The sequence below is a fragment of the Oncorhynchus gorbuscha genome, linkage group LG09 (genome assembly GCF_021184085.1).
Source record: "Oncorhynchus gorbuscha isolate QuinsamMale2020 ecotype Even-year linkage group LG09, OgorEven_v1.0, whole genome shotgun sequence".
Lineage (NCBI taxonomy): Eukaryota > Metazoa > Chordata > Actinopteri > Salmoniformes > Salmonidae > Oncorhynchus > Oncorhynchus gorbuscha.
Window position 1 is genome coordinate 57,011,901 of NC_060181.1, and position 19,672 is coordinate 57,031,572.

Genomic DNA, 19,672 nt, shown 5'->3' on the forward strand with positions numbered 1-19,672 from the left:
AGAGAAAAGGAAAAAAACCTGACAGTCAGTCGGTGACACTTGGCGGCTCAAATTAGACCAGGTTTGGTGTTAGGAACTTATTTTTGGGGGAATTCTATAGCCAGCCTTCCCTTGGCTATTCATAACAGCATGCAGCATTGGAATATAGCTTAAGGAAATAGCAATGAACTATAAGGGAGCTCCAGCACTGAGAAATGTCTTTCTGTTTAAAGCCTTCAAAAGAGCAACAAGACAACCCTCCCACCTTGAGAAGGAATGAAATAATATTGTTTAGTTGCGACATCCTCCACCGAGAGAGAAAGCAACAAACACACTCGGCTGTTCCATAAACTTCCCTCAAATCACACCTATTCATCACAAGCTCAACGAGGATTTGCCTGTCACTCTGTTAGGGCATTTCTAGAGCCCAGTCTATCTTTCTGCTGTGTGTGGCAGAGTGACATTTAGCGCAGGGGCAAAGTGTGGGCGTACTGTGTGAAAAGGTCACAGGGCGTCACAATGGACTGGCCAGGCCACGCTCTCCCTCTCTCTGCATGCGTCCCAACCGGCACCCTATTCCCTATTTAGTCCATCGGGCTCTGGTTAAAAGTAGTGCACTATATAGGGAATAAGGTACCATTTGAGAGTTTGGGGATGCAGCTTCTCTCTCTCTCTCTCTCTCTTTCGTACACCACTCTCCACCTTCCAGAACAGAGGGGAAAACGGGACCCCAGGCCAAGACACCCAAGCCTGGCTGCTCTCCAAGACAACAGAAGGCTGGAGGACCCAGCTGCAGTGGCGTTGAGGCCAGAGAGAGAGGGAGCGGGTCATAGAGAGGGAAATCTTCCAAAAGTTAAGACAACAACCAGCTTCACAACAACGGTTGAGTTCCTACCCAAGGAGTAAAGCCCCGCCTTATCTCAGCTCACTGGTCACCATGGCAGCACCCACTCGCAGCACACGCTCCAGCAGGTATATCTCACTGGTCACCCCCAAAGCCAATTCCTCCTTTGGTCGTCTTTCCTTCCAGTTCTCTGCTGCCAATGACTGGAACGAACTGCAAAAATCTCTGAAGCGGGAGACTCATATCTCCCTCACCAGCTTTAAGCACCAGCTGTCAGAGCAGCTCACAAATCACTGCACCTGTACATAGCCCATCAGTAAACAGCCGATCTATCTACCTACCTCATCCCCATACAGTATTTCTTTATTTATCTTGCTCCTTTGCACCCCAGTATCTCTACTTGCACATTCATCTTCTGCACATCTACCACTCCAGTGTTTAATTGCTATATTGTAATTACTTCGCCACCATGGCCTATTTATTTCCTTAACTCCCTTATCTCATTTGCACTCACTGTATATAGACTTTTTGTTTTCTTTTGTTCTACTGTATTATTGACTGTATGTTTTGTTTATTCCATGTGTAACTCTGTGTTGTTGTATGTGTCGAAATGCTACGCTTTATCTTGGCCAGGTCGCAATTGCAAATGAGAACTTGTTCTCAACTAGCCTACCTGGTTAAATAAAGGTGAGATAATAAATACATTTTTTAAAACACATGACAGATCTTACAACCCCTGGCTAGGTATTTAACATATCAGCTAAAAACATAATAGATAAAGCAATCTGACGCCCGACTGCACAGTCGATGACGTGGAACGCAACCACTGGTTGATTGACGCAATGCAATGTACATGTGCAGGAACTCAACCATATTGTCCATCAGTCATGCAAACTACTGCCGGTAGCTAAATTTAACAACTAATTATCGTGGATGCTGTCACTACTGGCCTACATAGACAACTCAAGGTAAGAGGAATTTTACCCAAACATGTCAATTAGATGAACCCTCCCTTTAACTCTCACACACCATTTTTTTTTCAAGAGCAAATTAGGAATCAAATGTATCCTTACATTGATTTCAAACAGTCCTTCGTATGTTGCATGAGGGCACATGCCTGCACAAAGCCTGAACAGACGTTTCATAATTTCACATGATTGTTGTTCCATCTAACCTACTGGGGAGCCTCAGCTCTAATGGCAGGTCACAGCCCCTGCTTGGAACATAAGAGAGGCCAGGGAAACCCCGATTGTCAATCAGCTGTCCATGGTGACCCACAGGGGGGGAGGAGCTAGGAAGGAGCCAATCAATGTCAGCATCATTTCAAAAAAGTTCATATCAGATATTAAAGTCATTAATATTTCACACTTATTTGCTTGATATTGTGTATGGTAAATATTGAATATGTAGGACTTGTTGCTGTAGGCCTACAGGGAATAAAGAAGATGTTTAGGGTTCATGTTCATAAAGGATTGGAGTGCTGATCAGTTTTGCCTTTTAGATCACAATGAATAATATGGATATGGGGGACCTGATCCCAAATCGGTACTTATACTTGAGATGTTCCAGCAGATGTCCTCCTACCTTATCACTGTCCACAGTGTTCTGAGAAGTCCTAGAAGCGATGGAGATAGTGTCTGGCTGGCTGCTGCCGTCACCCTGGCTGTCTGCATCCTCACCAGCATCCCTGGATCCACACACACACACACACACACACACACACACACACACACACACACACACACACACACACACACACACACACACACACACACACACACACACACACACACACACACACACACACACACACACACACACACACACACACACACACACACACCAGTTAGAGGTGAAGTGTCTTCTCTCTGTCTGTCTTGATGTTTCTTGAAGAGGATGTACAGTATCTTATCTTCAGCCATCCAGAAGAAATGAAATAGAATGAGTCAAATCAAATCACACTGATCTATGAAATATATGAACAGAGATTAGACTAAAACAAATGTGGGAACTTTATAAATACGCCTAGTGACAGTGTTGCTTACGTGGGTGCCTGCCATGGCCCGAGTGGATAGGGAGTAGGGCAAAGTTGCCCCTAGACAATGGTCAGTTTAGCATGTTCCGCACTAATGGTTAAGGTTAGGATTGGGAGAGAGGAAGCGGATCCTAGATCTGTACCTAGGGGAAACGTCAACCTGGAGCGAGTGCTGGGCCTACTCACCTCTTGCTGTTGTTGCGTGGCTTGGCCGGGGTTTTGGGCATGTGGATGGGCTCCTTCAGCGCACCCTTGAGGTGGATGATCCTCTCCTGGATCACCTCCCGGATGTTCTTGATCCACTCCTGCTTTGCTTCAATACTGGACGCCTGGGGAGGAGAGTGAGACGCATCACATTGATTGATCTTTTTTTTTATCCTCTGGCCTCTGGCAAGAGAAGGTTTTGGCGTATAAAGGAGAGAACGATGCTTTCTGCAAGGCATGGCCCTTACAGCCCCAGTCTTTAGGAAGGCTATGTGTCACTTTTTATTAAGGCTCCTCAATTAGTGTGGGTATGGCATTGTGATAAATTACCTAAAGCTACCTTTCACCCTGTACTGAAACTGATCCTGGATCAGCACTCCTACTCTGTAATGCTTTCGAGATCAGTAAGCATAGACCTACCTTGAGGACAGTCTTGTTGTCAGATGAGGGGGTCCTTCCAGCCCACAGAGCAAACTTACAGGGGTCCCCTTCAATGTGCTCCGTCACGCCCAGCTCTGATGTCTGGAGAATGGAGAAGAACAAAATGTCAAGTCTTGAACCTCCTTTTTATGACTTGGAACCTTCCAAATCATCATGTGTTCAGTATACCATTGAATATCATAAAAAAGGATATACTATAACTGTAACTATATATCATAAAAACTAATAGCAATGTTCCCTTTCTGAAAAGGAATTTAAGAGGCACATTAAGATACAGTCATAGTAAATCCCATCCAACATTCATCTATGTCCCTGTCACAGTAGGTTGGTGGTACCTTAATTGGGGAGGACGGGCTCGTGGTAATGGCTGGAGCGGATTTCCATATGTTTGATGCCATTCCATTCGCTCTGTTCCAGCCATTATTATGAGCTGTCCTCTCCTCCTCAGCAGCCTCCACTGGTCCCTTGGTCCTGGGTGGGGATGTGTCCCAAATGGCCACCCTGTTCCCTATATAGTACACTACTTCAGACCAGGGCCCACAGGGCTCTCACCATAAAGGCAATAGGGTGCCATTTGGTGCGCAGCCTGGACACGTCTCTTCAGCAGGTCCTGTCTCTGCCTGGCCGGCTCATCCTCTCTCCCCTGGCATTCTCTGCCTCTGACCCAATTACGGGAGCTTACTAGTGCTCTTCCATGCCGTCCCTAGGAGGGGTGCGTCACGTTGTGCCAGGCTTTTTTCTCTCCGCCATACTCAACATGAGTGGGTTGAGTCTCTGAGATGATCTTCCTGTCTTGTTTTACCCTCTGCCTCGTGCGGTGGAGGATATCTCCGTGGGCTATACTCAGCCTTGTCTCAGGGTAGTAAGTTGGTGGTCTGTTGATATCCCTCTAGCCGTGTGGCGGATGTGCTTTGGAAAAGTGCGTGGGGTTATATCCCCCCCCTCTCACCTGCTGTCTCAACCTCTGAATGCTTGGCTATGGAAAGCCAACTGACATTTACTCCTGAGGTGCTGACCTGTTGCACTCTCTACAACCACTGTGATTATTTTGGTCTCTCTAGGTTTCTAGGTTATTAGGCTAGCTTTCTGTAACAAGCACTTTGTGACATTTGCTGATGCAAAAAGGGCTTTATAAACACATTGAATTGGATTTGATTTGGAACAGTTGTTATTGGACATGCACATAATGCATATTCATAATTCATGCACAGTGAGAGGAAGCTGTAGTTTCCGGACCACTCCATTTGCTCTGAGTTTCACGTCTTCAACACCTGGCTCTTTGTATTCTCCCTCCCCAGCTTCCTCTAAAACACCCTGAATATCCTGTAGCCTATTATACAAGCGGGCAATTAACACCCACCCACACACACACACACACACACACCACAGTCCAGTCCTGCTTACACATAATGTACATTTGAGTCATTTAGCAGACAATTGAGAGAGACTTTTTTTTTCAAATAAGAAGGCTGGAATATCGACATAAAATGAACATTGTACGAATCGTAGCACTAGAATAGCACAAATACTCTTGCACCCCTCCAACACGCCCGCGCGCGCACACACAATGGGGGCTTTACACATCTCAGCCAGCAAGCCAAGGCTGGACGCAGATCAAAGGGAATTGGATGGCTAAGCTCTCGGCCCACAGTGTGGAGAAAACATCTCCACTGGCTAAAAGCACCTGCCCTTCCGATCCAACTCCCCGGGAGTCTCTGGGACACATGCAAAGCATCACATCCTTCCAGTATTATTAGGTTCACAGCTTGGCCAGCTGGATGATACATGATCTATATGAAAACATCAGTGCTATCTTGAGCGGAATTCCCTTGAAAAGCTGCAACTCCAAACGACTAGATGACCAGTCTCATTCCACAGATGTGTCAAGTCAAGTGCAGATGCATTCCTTCCAAATTGACCTCAGACTTGAACTTTAACTACAGAGCAGGTAGGGAGGAGGGGAGGGGAGGGGAGGGGAGGGGAGGGAAGGGGAGGGGAGGGGAGGGGAGGGGAGAGGGCAGAAAGAGAAAGAGAAGAAAAAAAAGAGGCTAGGAAATGAGTCCAGTCCTAAGTCCTACCAGCAGTTTGTTCTTGAAGGCGTATTTGGTGCGTCCGGCCGAGTCCTTGATCTCCTTGCTGAACACCAGGGAGATCTCGAACAGGAAGAGATGACGGTCCCGGCCCTTCCGGATCAGAGACTTGGGATCCCACACCTGGAAGGTGTCCTGGATGAACAGCTCTCCCTGCACGTCCAGATTCTCATCGAAACCTGCCGGAGATCACATGGCTCTTTAAATACAGCTACTCATTACAGACAGTAGAGTCCATTTGAATTGAATTCATTTGAATTATTATGATTGAATTTTTTTATTCAATTAATTGCTTCTCCTTTTCAATTGATTGAGAAATCGTTGAAAATAGACGGCATTTTATTTTGCGATTATTGAATTAGTAATGTCAGTTACTTCCTAAATTGTCGGACTTCAATTCCAATTGCCCCCAACTCTGACAGAGAGACAACAACCTCACAGCTCTATACTTGTCTACTAGATAGTGTTATTCCATGCTGTGCAGGTCTTACTGCATATTTCCCCACTGTCCCTTAAAGGGATGAGGTCAGATAGTTTACTTCCACATGAAGTGATGGAACACCCTAGCTAAGGAATTTTCGAGAGACGTTTTAAACAGAATGCAGCACACAGGCCTCCCTCCTGCTGTACCTTCCAGCATGGCGACGTGCATGGCGTCGTTGGCCCTCTTGGGGACACTAAGCATCACCTCCAGGCCGTCCTTAATCTCCCCCTTCCCCTCCTCACAGCAGGTCAGCAGCTCCTGAAACATGGCATTTGGACAATTTTCATCCGTTCCAGTGCGTTGATTGGGTCGCTAAGTGTACAGTTCCTGGCATGCACGTTGAACACAGAACAACAATTTCCCCAGCTGGTTATTTTTTTTTTATTATAACATAAGAGGCCTAAGAAAAGTAATTTTGAGAAGACATGTCTGGGAATTGTTTCAACACTATTTATTATACCAGACACTGTAAAGGGGCTCTCTGTATGCAAGATACCGCCTGCGTCCTAAATGGCACCCTATTCCGCAAGTGCACCATATAGGATAGGGCATAGGGTGCCATTTGGGACGCACACCTAAGATACTACGTGATGAGATTCAGACACATCACTATGAACATATAACACAGAGCTAAGGGGCCAACACACAAGCAGGGGAATCGGACGTCTCTTGGCAAGTCCTTAATGAGATTGATAAGAAAACCCACCGTGTACATACTGATGAGATAGAAAGGAAGTGACAGGGGCGGGGAGGAGGGAGGGAGAGGTGGAGGGAGGGGAGAGAGGGAGTGAGAAGGAAGAGAGAGAGAGAGCGAGAGAGAGAGAGAGAGAAAGAGAGAGAGAGAGGGGGGTAGAAGGGGAAGAATGCTTTGATGTTCCATATTTCCTGGGGGAAGTGGCCTGGATGATAAGAGGCCCAGTTTCCTCCTTGTCCAAATCACAAATGGCACCATATAACCTATATACAGTCATGGCCAAAATGATTGGCACCCTATAACCTATATACAGTCATGACTGAAATTATTGGCACCCTTGAAGATGAACAAAAACAACTGTATAAAATAAATAATACAAAATACTGAGCTACATTGTATCCTAAAAAAAATACAATATAATATATTATATAATATATATCATATAATACAAATGCTCAGAGAAAAATATTTGATTTAACAACTCATATTTTTCTCTCAAAAAGATACGGGTCAAAATGATTGACAGCCGTTTTTAATACTCTAGCACCCTCCCCTGCTAGGGTAATGGCCCTGAGACTTTTCTCAAAGGTTTAATGGGATTGGATAACACATTGGGAGGGATCTTAGACCATTCCGCTATACAGAATCTTTCCAGATCCTTGATATCCTTCGTCTGCGCTTATGAACTACCCTCTTCATTTCAAGCCACAGGTTTTCAATGGGGTTCAAGTCCAGAGACTGAGATGGCCATTGCAAAATGTGGATTTTGTGGCCAATGAACCATTTCGTTGTGGATTTTGATGTGTGCTTCGGGTAACTGTCTTGCTGGAAAATCCTCTTGCAGCCAAGTTTCAGCCTTCTGGCAGAGGCAACCAGGTTTTTGGCTAAAATGTCCTGGTACTGGGTAAAGTTCATGACCGTTGACCTTAACAAGCACCCCAGGACCAGTGGAAGCAAAATAGACCCATAACATCAATGATCTACCACCGTAGTTTACGGTATGGGGTTATTTGCATCCATCCACTGGTGTGCGTGGCCAAAGAGATTTATTTTCATTTGGGACGCAGACCTTCTCTCCCATCATGTTCCCTACCTTGAGGAGAAGCTGGTACTTAGTGATCCTCTGCACTGGCTTGATAAGGTACGAGGAGATGGAGTTAGCCAATCCGTGTCGCTGCTGGATTTCCTGCACACAGAATTTACGACTTCATGGTGACTGAAACATGTTGACGTTGACATTGAGATACTTTAATGTGTTCATAGCCTATAATCATGTGTTCGTCCCAAGTGGCACACTATTCCCTATGACTATATAGTGCACTACTTTCGACTGGAACCCAATGGCCACCGTGCACTGTAAAGTAAAGAGGGTGCCATTTGGAACGGAAGCCACAAGACTGCGCACTGGAATGCAAAGAGACAAATGGGAGTAAGTAAGCAGAAGAAATATGACTCCTGTTTAGCATTGACATAAATGGCTCATTGGCACCACCTACAGGTAGAAGAGGACAGAGAACTCATACACTTACATCGAAGAAGCTTCCAGCATGCTCCAAGATGAGTTGGCTGGAATCCGGTTTGTTTTTACAGTAATTGACATACATGTGGAATTTATCAGCCTGAAAAACAGTATGGGAAAACCCTGTCAAATGCAAATGACTAAGCATCTATGTTCTTACATGCATATGTGTCTTTCTATAAACTAGGGTACCTGTGAGCCTTTCTTATAAGCTATTGCAAGGTCATTCATAATAATTAGCCTTTTCTTATATGAATACATTAAGACATAAAGAGGGAACATAGATACATTCAATATAATTCATTAGCTGAATCAAAACCTGTTTTAAACCCTTTCTCGTGCCTGGAGTCTTCACAGATTAGCCAGAAATCTTGTGACATAAAACACTAACTGTTGTTTGTCTTGTAACATTTAACAATTGACGCATTTCATAGTTGAATTACACATTGAACTTGATGCTGTAATATTGCTCTCGGACACTTTTTTTTGCACACGGCGATCTCGGAAGTGACCTGTAACCTCGTAACATTTCGCATCTCCCTGTGTTACGGTGTGATAACACATGTCCAAAATGTCGTATGTGGTTGCAAAATTCGAATGCTCCCAACAGAAAGCGTGACTTGACCATCATTAATAAAACTGGATGAAGTTCTTCAATAATTCATGCGTATCGTTGTTTGAGGCACAATTCATGTCCAGCTGCACTGTAGGACGTTTCTGTCATTTCAACAGCAAAACACTGTAGAATGCACTGTAAAATACCGTAACGTGTTTTACAGCGTTATTGCTGTAGATTGTACTGCGTTATGGGTAAATTGCACAAAAAAACACTGTTTAAAAAATATATATAATTATTTAACCTTTATTTAACTAAGAAAGTCAGTTAAGAACACATTCTTATTTCCAATAACAGCCTACCCCCGGCCAAACCCTAACCCGGACGACGCTGGGCCAATTGTGCGCCGCCTTATGGGACTCCCAATCACGGCTGGTTTGTGATACAGCCTGGAATCGAACCAGGGCCTGTGGTGACGCCTCTAACACTGAGATACAGTGTCCTCCTCAACCCTGTCCAATCGGTTCCCTCAGCCCTCAGCTGTGCGACATATGTCATTGTTTTTCAGGCCAGGAGTGTCCATATACCTGCTCCCCACTAACCATTTGCTTAATTTAAACAACATTGTTCCATAATATTGTTACAGTATTAGTAAACCTGTTCACTTTACCAGTAGTATGCAAACATTTGGTGGCACAGAAAGTGTGGTCAAATAATCTGCGGAATTGTGTAGGCTTTAGCAATGTTGTATTAGTTACCTAGGCGTTTGACCTAGGTGTATCTAGCGGTCTTCTTTGTATTTGTGCAATGCCTCAACTGATTTCTGAAACTATATTGGATATCTGCTGTAGGTTTGAATCAACCCAAGACGACGAACCCTGAAGATGGGACAAAGTGCATGACAAGGTGGCCCAGAGGAAGCCAGCTGTTCTCAACCCCATACATTGCCCCATTCTTCCAAGAGCTCGCTTCCAGTGAGCTAAGTACACACAGCCACACACATACAACACCAGCGTAATATGCACCTTGCCGCCCGTCTTTTCATCCACATAGTAACAGCCCTGGTGCTGTCGCTCTCATTCTAGTCTTTATTTTTCTATGCTTGTCCTAATTAATGGTGAGAAGAGCTTAACAAATCAGAACTGAGGAGGATTGTCATGGAGCCCTTGGAGGACACCTGATGCTGAGCTGACTTCTACTTCCTGGTTGCTCTCCTGCCTCGGACACCCCTTACCCCGAATAGAGTTGCCCCTGATCATAGATCTAGGATTGTACCCAATCCATATTTGGACGCTATCTCCCTCTCTCGCTTTGTCTCTCTCTCCACCACACCCCAAACACACAGGCACTCAATGTAGTTTTTAGATTAGTATTGCAATAATGCTCTTATTTGGTTGCATTTGTGTTAACTGTTGTTACTTCTATTGACAATTCTGTTGTTACCAATTTGAATAGATGTATTTTTTACATTTAGATTTCAGGGAAAATGTCACTGTAAATTTACAGCATTACCCTGGCACCAGATTTTCCAGCTTAACTGTCACGCCCTGGCCGTAGAGAGGTTTTTATTCTCTATTTTGGTTAGGTCAGGGTGTGACTAGGGTGGGTATTCCAGTTTCCTTATTTCTATGTTGGTGTGGTTGATTCCCAATCAGGGGCAGCTGTCTATCGTTGTCCTTGATTGGGGATCATATATAAGTTGTCATTTTCCTTTTTGTTTTTTGGGGGTCTTGTTTTCTGCTTAGTGTTTGTACCTGACAGAACTGTTCGCTTTCGTTTAATTTTGTTTGAGTGTTTTTTGATAATAAAAATCATGAACACTTTCCACGCTGCGCTTTGGTCCATTCCTTTCGACGAGCGTTACATTAACACTGTAATTTTGCTTTACAGGAGAAATGCTGTAATATTTTTCACAGTACAATTTTCCTTACTGCAAAACATTACAGCATCCCTGTAAATTTGGTCTCAGACACTGCATCTCAGTGCAAGAGGCGTCACTGCAGTTCCTGGTTCAAATCCAGGCGGTATCACAACCGACCGTTATTGGGAGGCCCATAGGGTGGCGCACAATTTGCCCGGGTTTGGCCATCATTGTAAATAAGAATTTGTTCTTAATTGACTTGCCTAGTTAAATAAAGGTTAAATTAATTAATTAATTAAAATTACAGCAGGGATGCTGTAATATGTTTTTTTTACAGTAAGGAAAATAGCACTGTGAAATAGCAAAATCTCTGCTATAAAGCAAAATTACACTATTTAAGCTGGCAACTCTGGTGCCAATTTAATGCTGTAAATTTACAGGGGAACGTTTTACAGTGTGTTTAGTTCCAAGGGGACATTATCACGCAACATCAGCTGATTCAGGAAAGGATTTTCTGAATGACAGTCAAGTGATAAAGTTCTAGCGTGATACCGCACGCGATTGAACGAAAACCAAAGTGCGTGAAATAATGTTGTTCTCGAGGCTTGACAGAACATATTTGTGTCTATGTTGTTACGGCATCGAAGATATTTAGCCTATGGCGTGGACAACATTAAATCAAGATTCCCTTAAAATGACGGTCTGTGTACGTTAAAACGGTGCAATTGGGAACATGAAAACAGTTTGTTTTTTTCATTTTTTGAATAGAAATGTGGAATGCCAGTCATTAGTCAAGTACACAGTCAACACTTCCTGTTCTTCCAAAGTAGGAGTTCACCCTTTTAATTCCATTCTATGAATGTATTAATTAATTGATTAATAGCTGTCCATATGTGCCACAGTGCCAACACAAGGTGAGATATCTTTCTGCATAAGATGTAGTGTTTATTGACTTATTAGTGAACTGCTGTCACTGTAAATTGTTAGCTGACTGAAATATCCTGGCTACCTAGCTAACCATTGGTAATCTTATTCAATGACGCCATAAAGACAAAACAACAGTATTTATGGTGTCCAGCGTACACCTGTGCCAATCTGTGTGTCCAGCGTACACCTGTGCCAATCTGTGTGTCCAACAAGCAGGTTAGCATTTTTCATGAATCTTGTTCTGGATGCAGCTCTGCAGAGTGGAAACTAGCTGGCACAGTCACAAAGTCATAAAATATGATTTTAAACCGAACTTGAACCCTAACCTTAACCACTACTACCCTTAATGTCTAACCCTTAACTAAAATTAAGAGCAAAAAGCACAATTATTTTCATGAATATTTACAATATAGACAATTTTGACATTGCAGTTTATCTAAGGGGAAATTGCTCAGTTCTGCCTCCGGGACAAGAGTCATGACAATAAACGTCAACCTCTGTCCAGCAATGGAGTGAAACATCCAATCAATGCCGCAAGTGTCGTGCTGAAAGTCCACCACAAACGCAAGGGGTTGTGGGGTCCTGTCCAGAAACAACCTCTTGCTAGCCCCTACACTTAGAAACTAGTTGAGATCTGAGAGGATTGGACAGGTGTAAGAAATACCCCCAACATTACATCAAGCATATCAGAGGGGAAGATGGAGCTCTCACCTGTCTCAAATAGCCGACCAATCAGCCTGTTACCAACACTTAGTAAACTTTTGGAAAAAATGGTATTTGACCAGATACAATGCTATTTTACTGTAAACAAATTGACAACATATTTTCAGCATGCTTATAGGGAATGACATTCAACAAGCACTTACACAAATGACTGATGATTGGCTGAGAGAAATTGATAGTAAAAAGATTGTGGGAGCTGTTGATAGACTTCAGTGTGGCTTTTGACATTATCAATCATATCCTGCTGATGGGAAAATGTATGTGTTATGGATTTACACCACTTGCTAAATTTTGGATAAAGAGTTACTTGTCTAACAGAACACAGAGGGTCTTCTTTAATGGAAGCCTCTCCAACATAATCCAGGTAGAATCAGGAATTCCCCAGGGCAGCTGTCTAGGCCCCTTACTTTAAAAAATCTTTATGAATGACAAACCCCTGGCCTTGTGTAAAGCCAGTGTGTCTATGTATGCAGATGTCTATATATGTCATGTTTTGTCATTGGTTATCTTGTCTTGTCTCTGTGCTTCCCTTCTATTTGTTTCCCTCTGCTGGTCTTATTAGGTTCTTTCCCTCTTTCTATCCCTCTCTCCCCCTCCCTCTCTCCCTCTCTCGCTCTCTCTCTCTATCGTTCCGTTCCTGCTCTCGCTCTCTCTCTCTATCGTTCCGTTCCTGCTCCCAGCTGTTCCTCATTCTCCTAACTACCTCATTTACTCTTTTCACACCTGTCCCCTATTTTTCCCTCTGATTAGAGTCCCTATTTCTCCCTCTGTTTTCCGCTTCTGTCCTTGTCGGATCCTCGTTTGATGTTCGCTGTTCTTGTCCTCGTTCCGTCCTGTCATGTTTTTTGCCTTCTTCAGATGCTGCGTGTGAGCAGGTGTCTTGATCAGCTACGGCCTGCGCCTTCCCGAAGCGACCTGCAGTCTGTGGTCGCATCTTCAGTTGTTGCCCTCTACTGTCTAGAGGGTTTCTGTATTCCTGGTTTGACTTGGAATAAACTCTGTTTCTGTAAAGTCGCTTTTGGGTCCTCATTCACCTGCATAACAGAAGGATCCGACCACGAATGGACCCAGCGACTACGGATTCTCGCAACACTGCCGTCGAGATCCAGGGAACTATGCTCGGCAGACACGAGCAGGAATTGTCAGCTGCTCGTCATGCCGTTGAGACCCTGGCCGCTCAGGTCTCCGACCTCTCAGGACAGTTTCAGAGTCTTCGTCTCGTGCCACCAGCTACTTCCTGGTCTTCCGAGTCTCCGGAACCTAGGGTTAATAACCCACCATGTTACTCTGGGCAGCCCACTGAGTGCCGCTCCTTTCTCACCCAGTGTGATATTGTGTTCTCTCTCCAGCCCAACACATACTCTAGAGAGAGAGCTCGGATCGCCTACGTCATTTCACTCCTTACTGGTCGGGCTCGGGAGTGGGGCACAGCTATCTGGGAGGCAAGGGCTGAGTTTACTAACGTTTATCAGAACTTTAAAGAGGAGATGATACAGGTTTTTGATCGTTCAGTTTTTGGGAAGGAGGCTTCCAGGGCCCTGGTTTCCCTATGTCAAGGTGATCGATCCATAACGGATTACTCTATAGAGTTTCGCACTCTTGCTGCCTCCAGTGACTGGAACGAGCCGGCGTTGCTCGCTCGTTTTCTGGAGGGACTCCACGCTGAGATTAAGGATGAGATTCTCTCCCGGGAGGTTCCTTCCAGCGTGGACTCTTTGATTGCACTCGCCATCCGCATAGAACGACGGGTAGATCTTCGTCACCGAGCTCGTGGAAGAGAGCTCGCGTTAACGGTGTTCCCCCTCTCCGCATCTCAACCATCTCCTCCCACCGGTTCAGTGATTGAGCCCATGCAGCTGGGAGGTATTCGCATCTCGACTAAGGAAAGGGAACGGAGAATCACCAACCGCCTTTGCCTCTATTGCGGTTCTGCTGGACATTTTGTCATTTCATGTCCAGTTAAAGGCCAGAGCTCATCAGTAAGCGGAGGGCTACTGGTGAGCGCTACTACTCAGGTCTCTCCATCAAGATCCTGTACTACTTTGTCGGTCCATCTACGCTGGACCGGTTCGGCAGCTTCCTGCAGTGCCTTGATAGACTCTGGGGCTGAGGGTTGTTTTATGGACGAAGCATGGGCTCGGAAACATGACATTCCTCTCAGACAGTTAGGGGAGCCCACGCCCATGTTCGCCTTAGATGGTAGTCTTCTCCCCAGTATCAGATGTGAGACACTACCTTTAACCCTCACAGTATCTGGTAACCACAGTGAGACCATTTCCTTTTTGATTTTTCGTTCACCTTTTACACCTGTTGTTTTGGGTCATCCCTGGCTAGTATGTCATAATCCTTCTATTAATTGGTCTAGTAATTCTATCCTATCCTGGAACGTTTCTTGTCATGTGAAGTGTTTAATGTCTGCTATCCCTCCTGTTTCTTCTGTCCCCTCTTCTCAGGAGGAACCTGGTGATTTGACAGGAGTGCCGGAGGAATATCATGATCTGCGCACGGTCTTCAGTCGGTCCAGAGCCAACTCCCTTCCTCCTCACCGGTCATATGATTGTTGTATTGATCTCCTTCCGGGGACCACTCCCCCTCGGGGTAGACTATACTCTCTGTCGGCTCCCGAGCGTAAGGCTCTCGAGGATTATTTGTCTGTTTCTCTCGACACCGGTACCGTGGTGCCTTCTTCCTCTCCCGCCGGAGCGGGGGTTTTTTTTGTTAAGAAGAAGGACGGTACTCTGCGCCCCTGCGTGGATTATCGAGGGCTGAATGACATAACAGTTAAGAAACGTTATCCGCTTCCCCTTATGTCGTCAGCCTTCGAAATTCTGCAGGGAGCCAGGTTCTTTACTAAGTTGGACCTTCGTAACGCTTACCATCTCGTGCGCATTAGAGAGGGGGACGAGTGGAAAACGGCGTTTAACACTCCGTTAGGGCATTTTGAATACCGGGTTCTGCCGTTCGGTCTCGCTAATGCTCCAGCTGTCTTTCAGGCATTAGTTAATGATGTACTGAGAGACATGCTGAACATCTTTGTTTTCGTCTACCTTGACGATATCCTGATTTTTTCACCGTCACTCGAGATTCATGTTCAGCACGTTCGACGTGTACTCCAGCGCCTTTTAGAGAATTGTCTCTACGTGAAGGCTGAGAAGTGCGCCTTTCATGTCTCCTCTGTCACATTTCTCGGTTCTTTTATTTCCGCTGAAGGCATTCAGATGGATCCCGCTAAGGTCCAGGCTGTCAGTGATTGGCCCGTTCCAAAGTCACGTGTCGAGTTGCAGCGCTTTCTAGGTTTCGCTAATTTCTATCGGCGTTTCATTCGTAATTTCGGTCAAGTTGCTGCCCCTCTCACAGCTCTTACTTCTGTCAAGACGTGCTTTAAGTGGTCCGGTTCCGCCCAGGGAGCTTTTGATCTCCTCAAGAAGCGTTTTACATCCGCTCCTATCCTTGTTACTCCTGACGTCACTAAACAATTCATTGTCGAGGTTGACGCTTCAGAGGTGGGCGTGGGAGCCATTCTATCCCAGCGCTTCCATTCTGACGATAAGGTCCATCCTTGCGCTTATTTTTCTCATCGCCTGTCGCCATCGGAACGCAACTATGATGTGGGTAACCGCGAACTGCTCGCCATCCGCTTAGCCCTAGGCGAATGGCGACAGTGGTTGGAGGGGCGACCGTTCCTTTTGTCGTTTGGACTGACCATAAGAACCTTGAGTACATCCGTTCTGCCAAACGACTTAATGCACGTCAAGCTCGTTGGGCGTTGTTTTTCGCTCGTTTCGAGTTCGTGATTTCTTATCGCCCGGGTAATAAGAACACCAAGCCTGATGCCTTATCCCGTCTCTTTAGTTCTTCTGTGGCTTCTACCGACCCCGAGGGGATTCTCCCTGAAGGGCGTGTTGTCGGGTTGACTGTCTGGGGAATTGAGAGACAGGTAAAGCAAGCACTCACTCACACTGCGTCGCCGCGCGCTTGTCCTAGTAACCTTCTTTTCATTCCTGTCTCTACTCGTCTGGCTGTTCTTCAGTGGGCTCACTCTGCCAAGTTAGCTGGCCACCCCGGCGTTCGGGGTACGCTTGCTTCTATTCGCCAGCGGTTTTGGTGGCCTACTCAGGAGCGTGACACGCGCCGTTTCGTGGCTGCTTGTTCGGACTGCGCGCAGACTAAGTCAGGTAACTCTCCTCCTGCCGGTCGTCTCAGACCGCTTCCCATTCCTTCTCGACCATGGTCTCACATCGCCTTAGACTTTATTACCGGTCTGCCTTCGTCTGCGGGGAAGAATGTGATTCTTACGGTTGTCGATAGGTTCTCTAAGGCGGCACATTTCATTCCCCTCGCTAAGCTTCCTTCCGCTAAGGAGACGGCACAAATCATCATTGAGAATGTGTTCAGAATTCATGGCCTCCCGTTAGACGCCGTTTCAGACCGAGGCCCGCAATTCACGTCACAGTTTTGGAGGGAGTTCTGTCGTTTGATTGGTGCTTCCGTCAGTCTCTCTTCCGGTTTTCATCCCCAGTCTAACGGTCTAGCAGAAAGGGCCAATCAGACGATTGGTCGCATATTACGCAGCCTTTCTTTTCGAAACCCTGCGTCTTGGGCAGAACAGCTCCCCTGGGCAGAATACGCTCACAACTCGCTTCCTTCGTCTGCTACCGGGCTATCTCCATTTCAGAGTAGTCTTGGGTACCAGCCTCCTCTGTTCTCGTCCCAGCTCGCCGAGTCCAGCGTTCCCTCCGCTCAGGCTTTTGTCCAACGTTGTGAGCGCACCTGGAGGAGGGTCAGGTCTGCACTTTGCCGTTACAGGGCGCAGACTGTGAGAGCCGCCAATAAACGTAGGATTAAGAGTCCTAGGTATTGTCGCGGTCAGAGAGTGTGGCTTTCCACTCGTAACCTTCCCCTTACGACAGCTTCTCGTAAGTTGACTCCGCGGTTCATTGGTCCGTTCCGTGTCTCCCAGGTCGTCAATCCTGTCACTGTGCGACTGCTTCTTCCGCGACATCATCGTCGCGTCCACCCTGTCTTCCATGTCTCCTGTGTCAAGCCTTTTCTTCGTGCCCCCGTTCGTCTTCCCTCTCCCCCCCCGTCCTTGTCGAGGGCGCACCTATTTACAAGGTACGGAAGATCATGGACATGCGTTCTCGGGGACGTGGTCACCAGTACTTAGTGGATTGGGAGGGTTACGGTCCTGAGGAGAGGAGTTGGGTTCCATCTCGGGACGTGCTGGTCCGTTCGTTGATTGATGATTTCCTCCGTTGCCGCCAGGGTTCCTCCTCGAGTGCGCCAGGAGGCGCTCGGTGAGTGGGGGGGTACTGTCATGTTTTGTCATTGGTTATCATGTCTTGTCTCTGTGCTTCCCTTCTATTCGTTTCCCTCTGCTGGTCTTATTAGGTTCTTTCCCTCTTTCTATCCCTCTCTCCCCCTCCCTCTCTCCCTCTCTCGCTCTCTCTCTCTATCGTTCCGTTCCTGCTCCCAGCTGTTCCTCATTCTCCTAACTACCTCATTTACTCTTTTCACACCTGTCCCCTATTTTGCCCTCTGATTAGAGTCCCTATTTCTCCCTCTGTTTTCCGCTTCTGTCCTTGTCGGATCCTCGTTTGATGTTCGCTGTTCTTGTCCTCGTTCCGTCCTGTCATGTTTTTTGCCTTCTTCAGATGCTGCGTGTGAGCATGTGTCTTGATCAGCTACGGCCTGCGCCTTCCCGAAGCGACCTGCAGTCTGTGGTCGCATCTTCAGTTGTTGCCCTCTACTGTCTAGAGGGTTTCTGTATTCCTGGTTTGACTTGGAATAAACTCTGTTTCTGTAAAGTCGCTTTTGGGTCCTCATTCACCTGCATAACAATATATGCACACTTCAGCTACTACATTGAAGTGAAATCACTGGAACACTTAACAAAGAGCTGCAGTTTGTTTCAGGATGGGTGGCAAGGAATACCTTAGTCCTAAATATTTCAAAAACAAAAAGCATTGCATTTGGGACAAATCATTTACTAAAACCTAAACCTCAACTAAATCTCAAGTTGAGGTGATTAAACTGCTTGGAGTAACACTGGATTGTAAAACATGTTGATATAACAGTAGCTAAAGTGGGGAGAAGTCTTTCCATAATAAAGCTCAGCTCTGCCTTTTAACAACACTATCAACAAGGCAGGTCCTACAGGCTCTAGTTTTGTCGCACCTGGACTACTGTTCAGTCGTGTGGTCAGGTGCCACAAAGAGGGACCTCTGAAAATTACAATTGGCTCAGAACAGGGTAGAATGGCTGGCCCTTAAATGTACATGGAGAGATAACGTTAATAATATGCATGTACGTAAATATCTCATGGCTCAAAATGACTTCATCGCAACTTGTTTTTGTAAGAAGTGTTGACATGCTGAATGCACTGAGGTGTCTGTTTAAACTACTAGCACACAGCGCGGACACCCATGCATACCCCACAAGACATGCCACCAAAAGTCTGTTCACAATCCCGAATTCCAAAACAGACTATGGGAGGCACACAGTACTACATAGAGCCATGGCTACAGTACATGGAACTCTTTTCCACATTAGGTAACTGGAGCAAGCAGTAGAATCAGATTTATAAAACAGATAAAAATACACCTTATGGAACAGCAGGGACTGTGAAGAGAGACACACATAGACACAGACATAAATACACATAATAAGACACTCACTCTACACACATGTACACATGGGTGTTGTATTGTAAATATGTGCTAGTGGAGTAGTGGCCTGAGGGAACACACTAAATGTGGTGGGTAAAGTGTTATGAAATGTAATGTCATGTAATATTTCAAATTGTATATAACCGCCTTAATGTTGCTGGACCCGAGGAAGAGTAGCAGGGGATCCTTAATGAATACAAATACCACCCATCAATCCCTCTCAGATCCCCACAATTGTCTAGACTCTGGAGGACAGGGGTTGTTTCAGAACAGGACGTGGGTATTATGGTAGACAGTCAGTCAGTCACACTTACACATTATATTATATGTTTTAGTCATTTAGCAGACACTCTTATCCAGAGTGACATACAGAAGCAATTAAGGCTAAGTGCCTTGCTCAAGGGCACATCGACAGATTTTCACGTAGTCAGGGAAATCAGACCAACAACCTTTCATTACATCACAGCCTTATTCTAAAATGGATTACATATTTCTTCCCCTCATCAATCTACACACAATACCTCATAATGACAAAGCGAAAACAGAAACACCTGATTTACATACGTTTTCAGACCCTTTGCCACAGTATGAGACTCGAAATTGAACTCAGGTGCATCCTGTTTCCATTGATCATCCTGTGGCAAATT

At 45.6% G+C, this 19,672-nt stretch overlaps 1 protein-coding gene across 1 annotated transcript in view; it reads right to left on the reverse strand.

Moving 5' to 3' along the window:
• The window catches only part of LOC124043812 (kalirin-like), a 291,619-nt gene that overhangs the window by 53,528 nt on the left and 218,419 nt on the right, over positions 1–19,672 (reverse strand). The window contains 7 exon segments of the mRNA XM_046362792.1: positions 2,408–2,510; positions 3,045–3,187; positions 3,483–3,584; positions 5,582–5,772; positions 6,224–6,335; positions 7,865–7,957; positions 8,301–8,390. Coding sequence (XP_046218748.1) covers positions 2,408–2,510; positions 3,045–3,187; positions 3,483–3,584; positions 5,582–5,772; positions 6,224–6,335; positions 7,865–7,957; positions 8,301–8,390 — 834 coding nt within the window.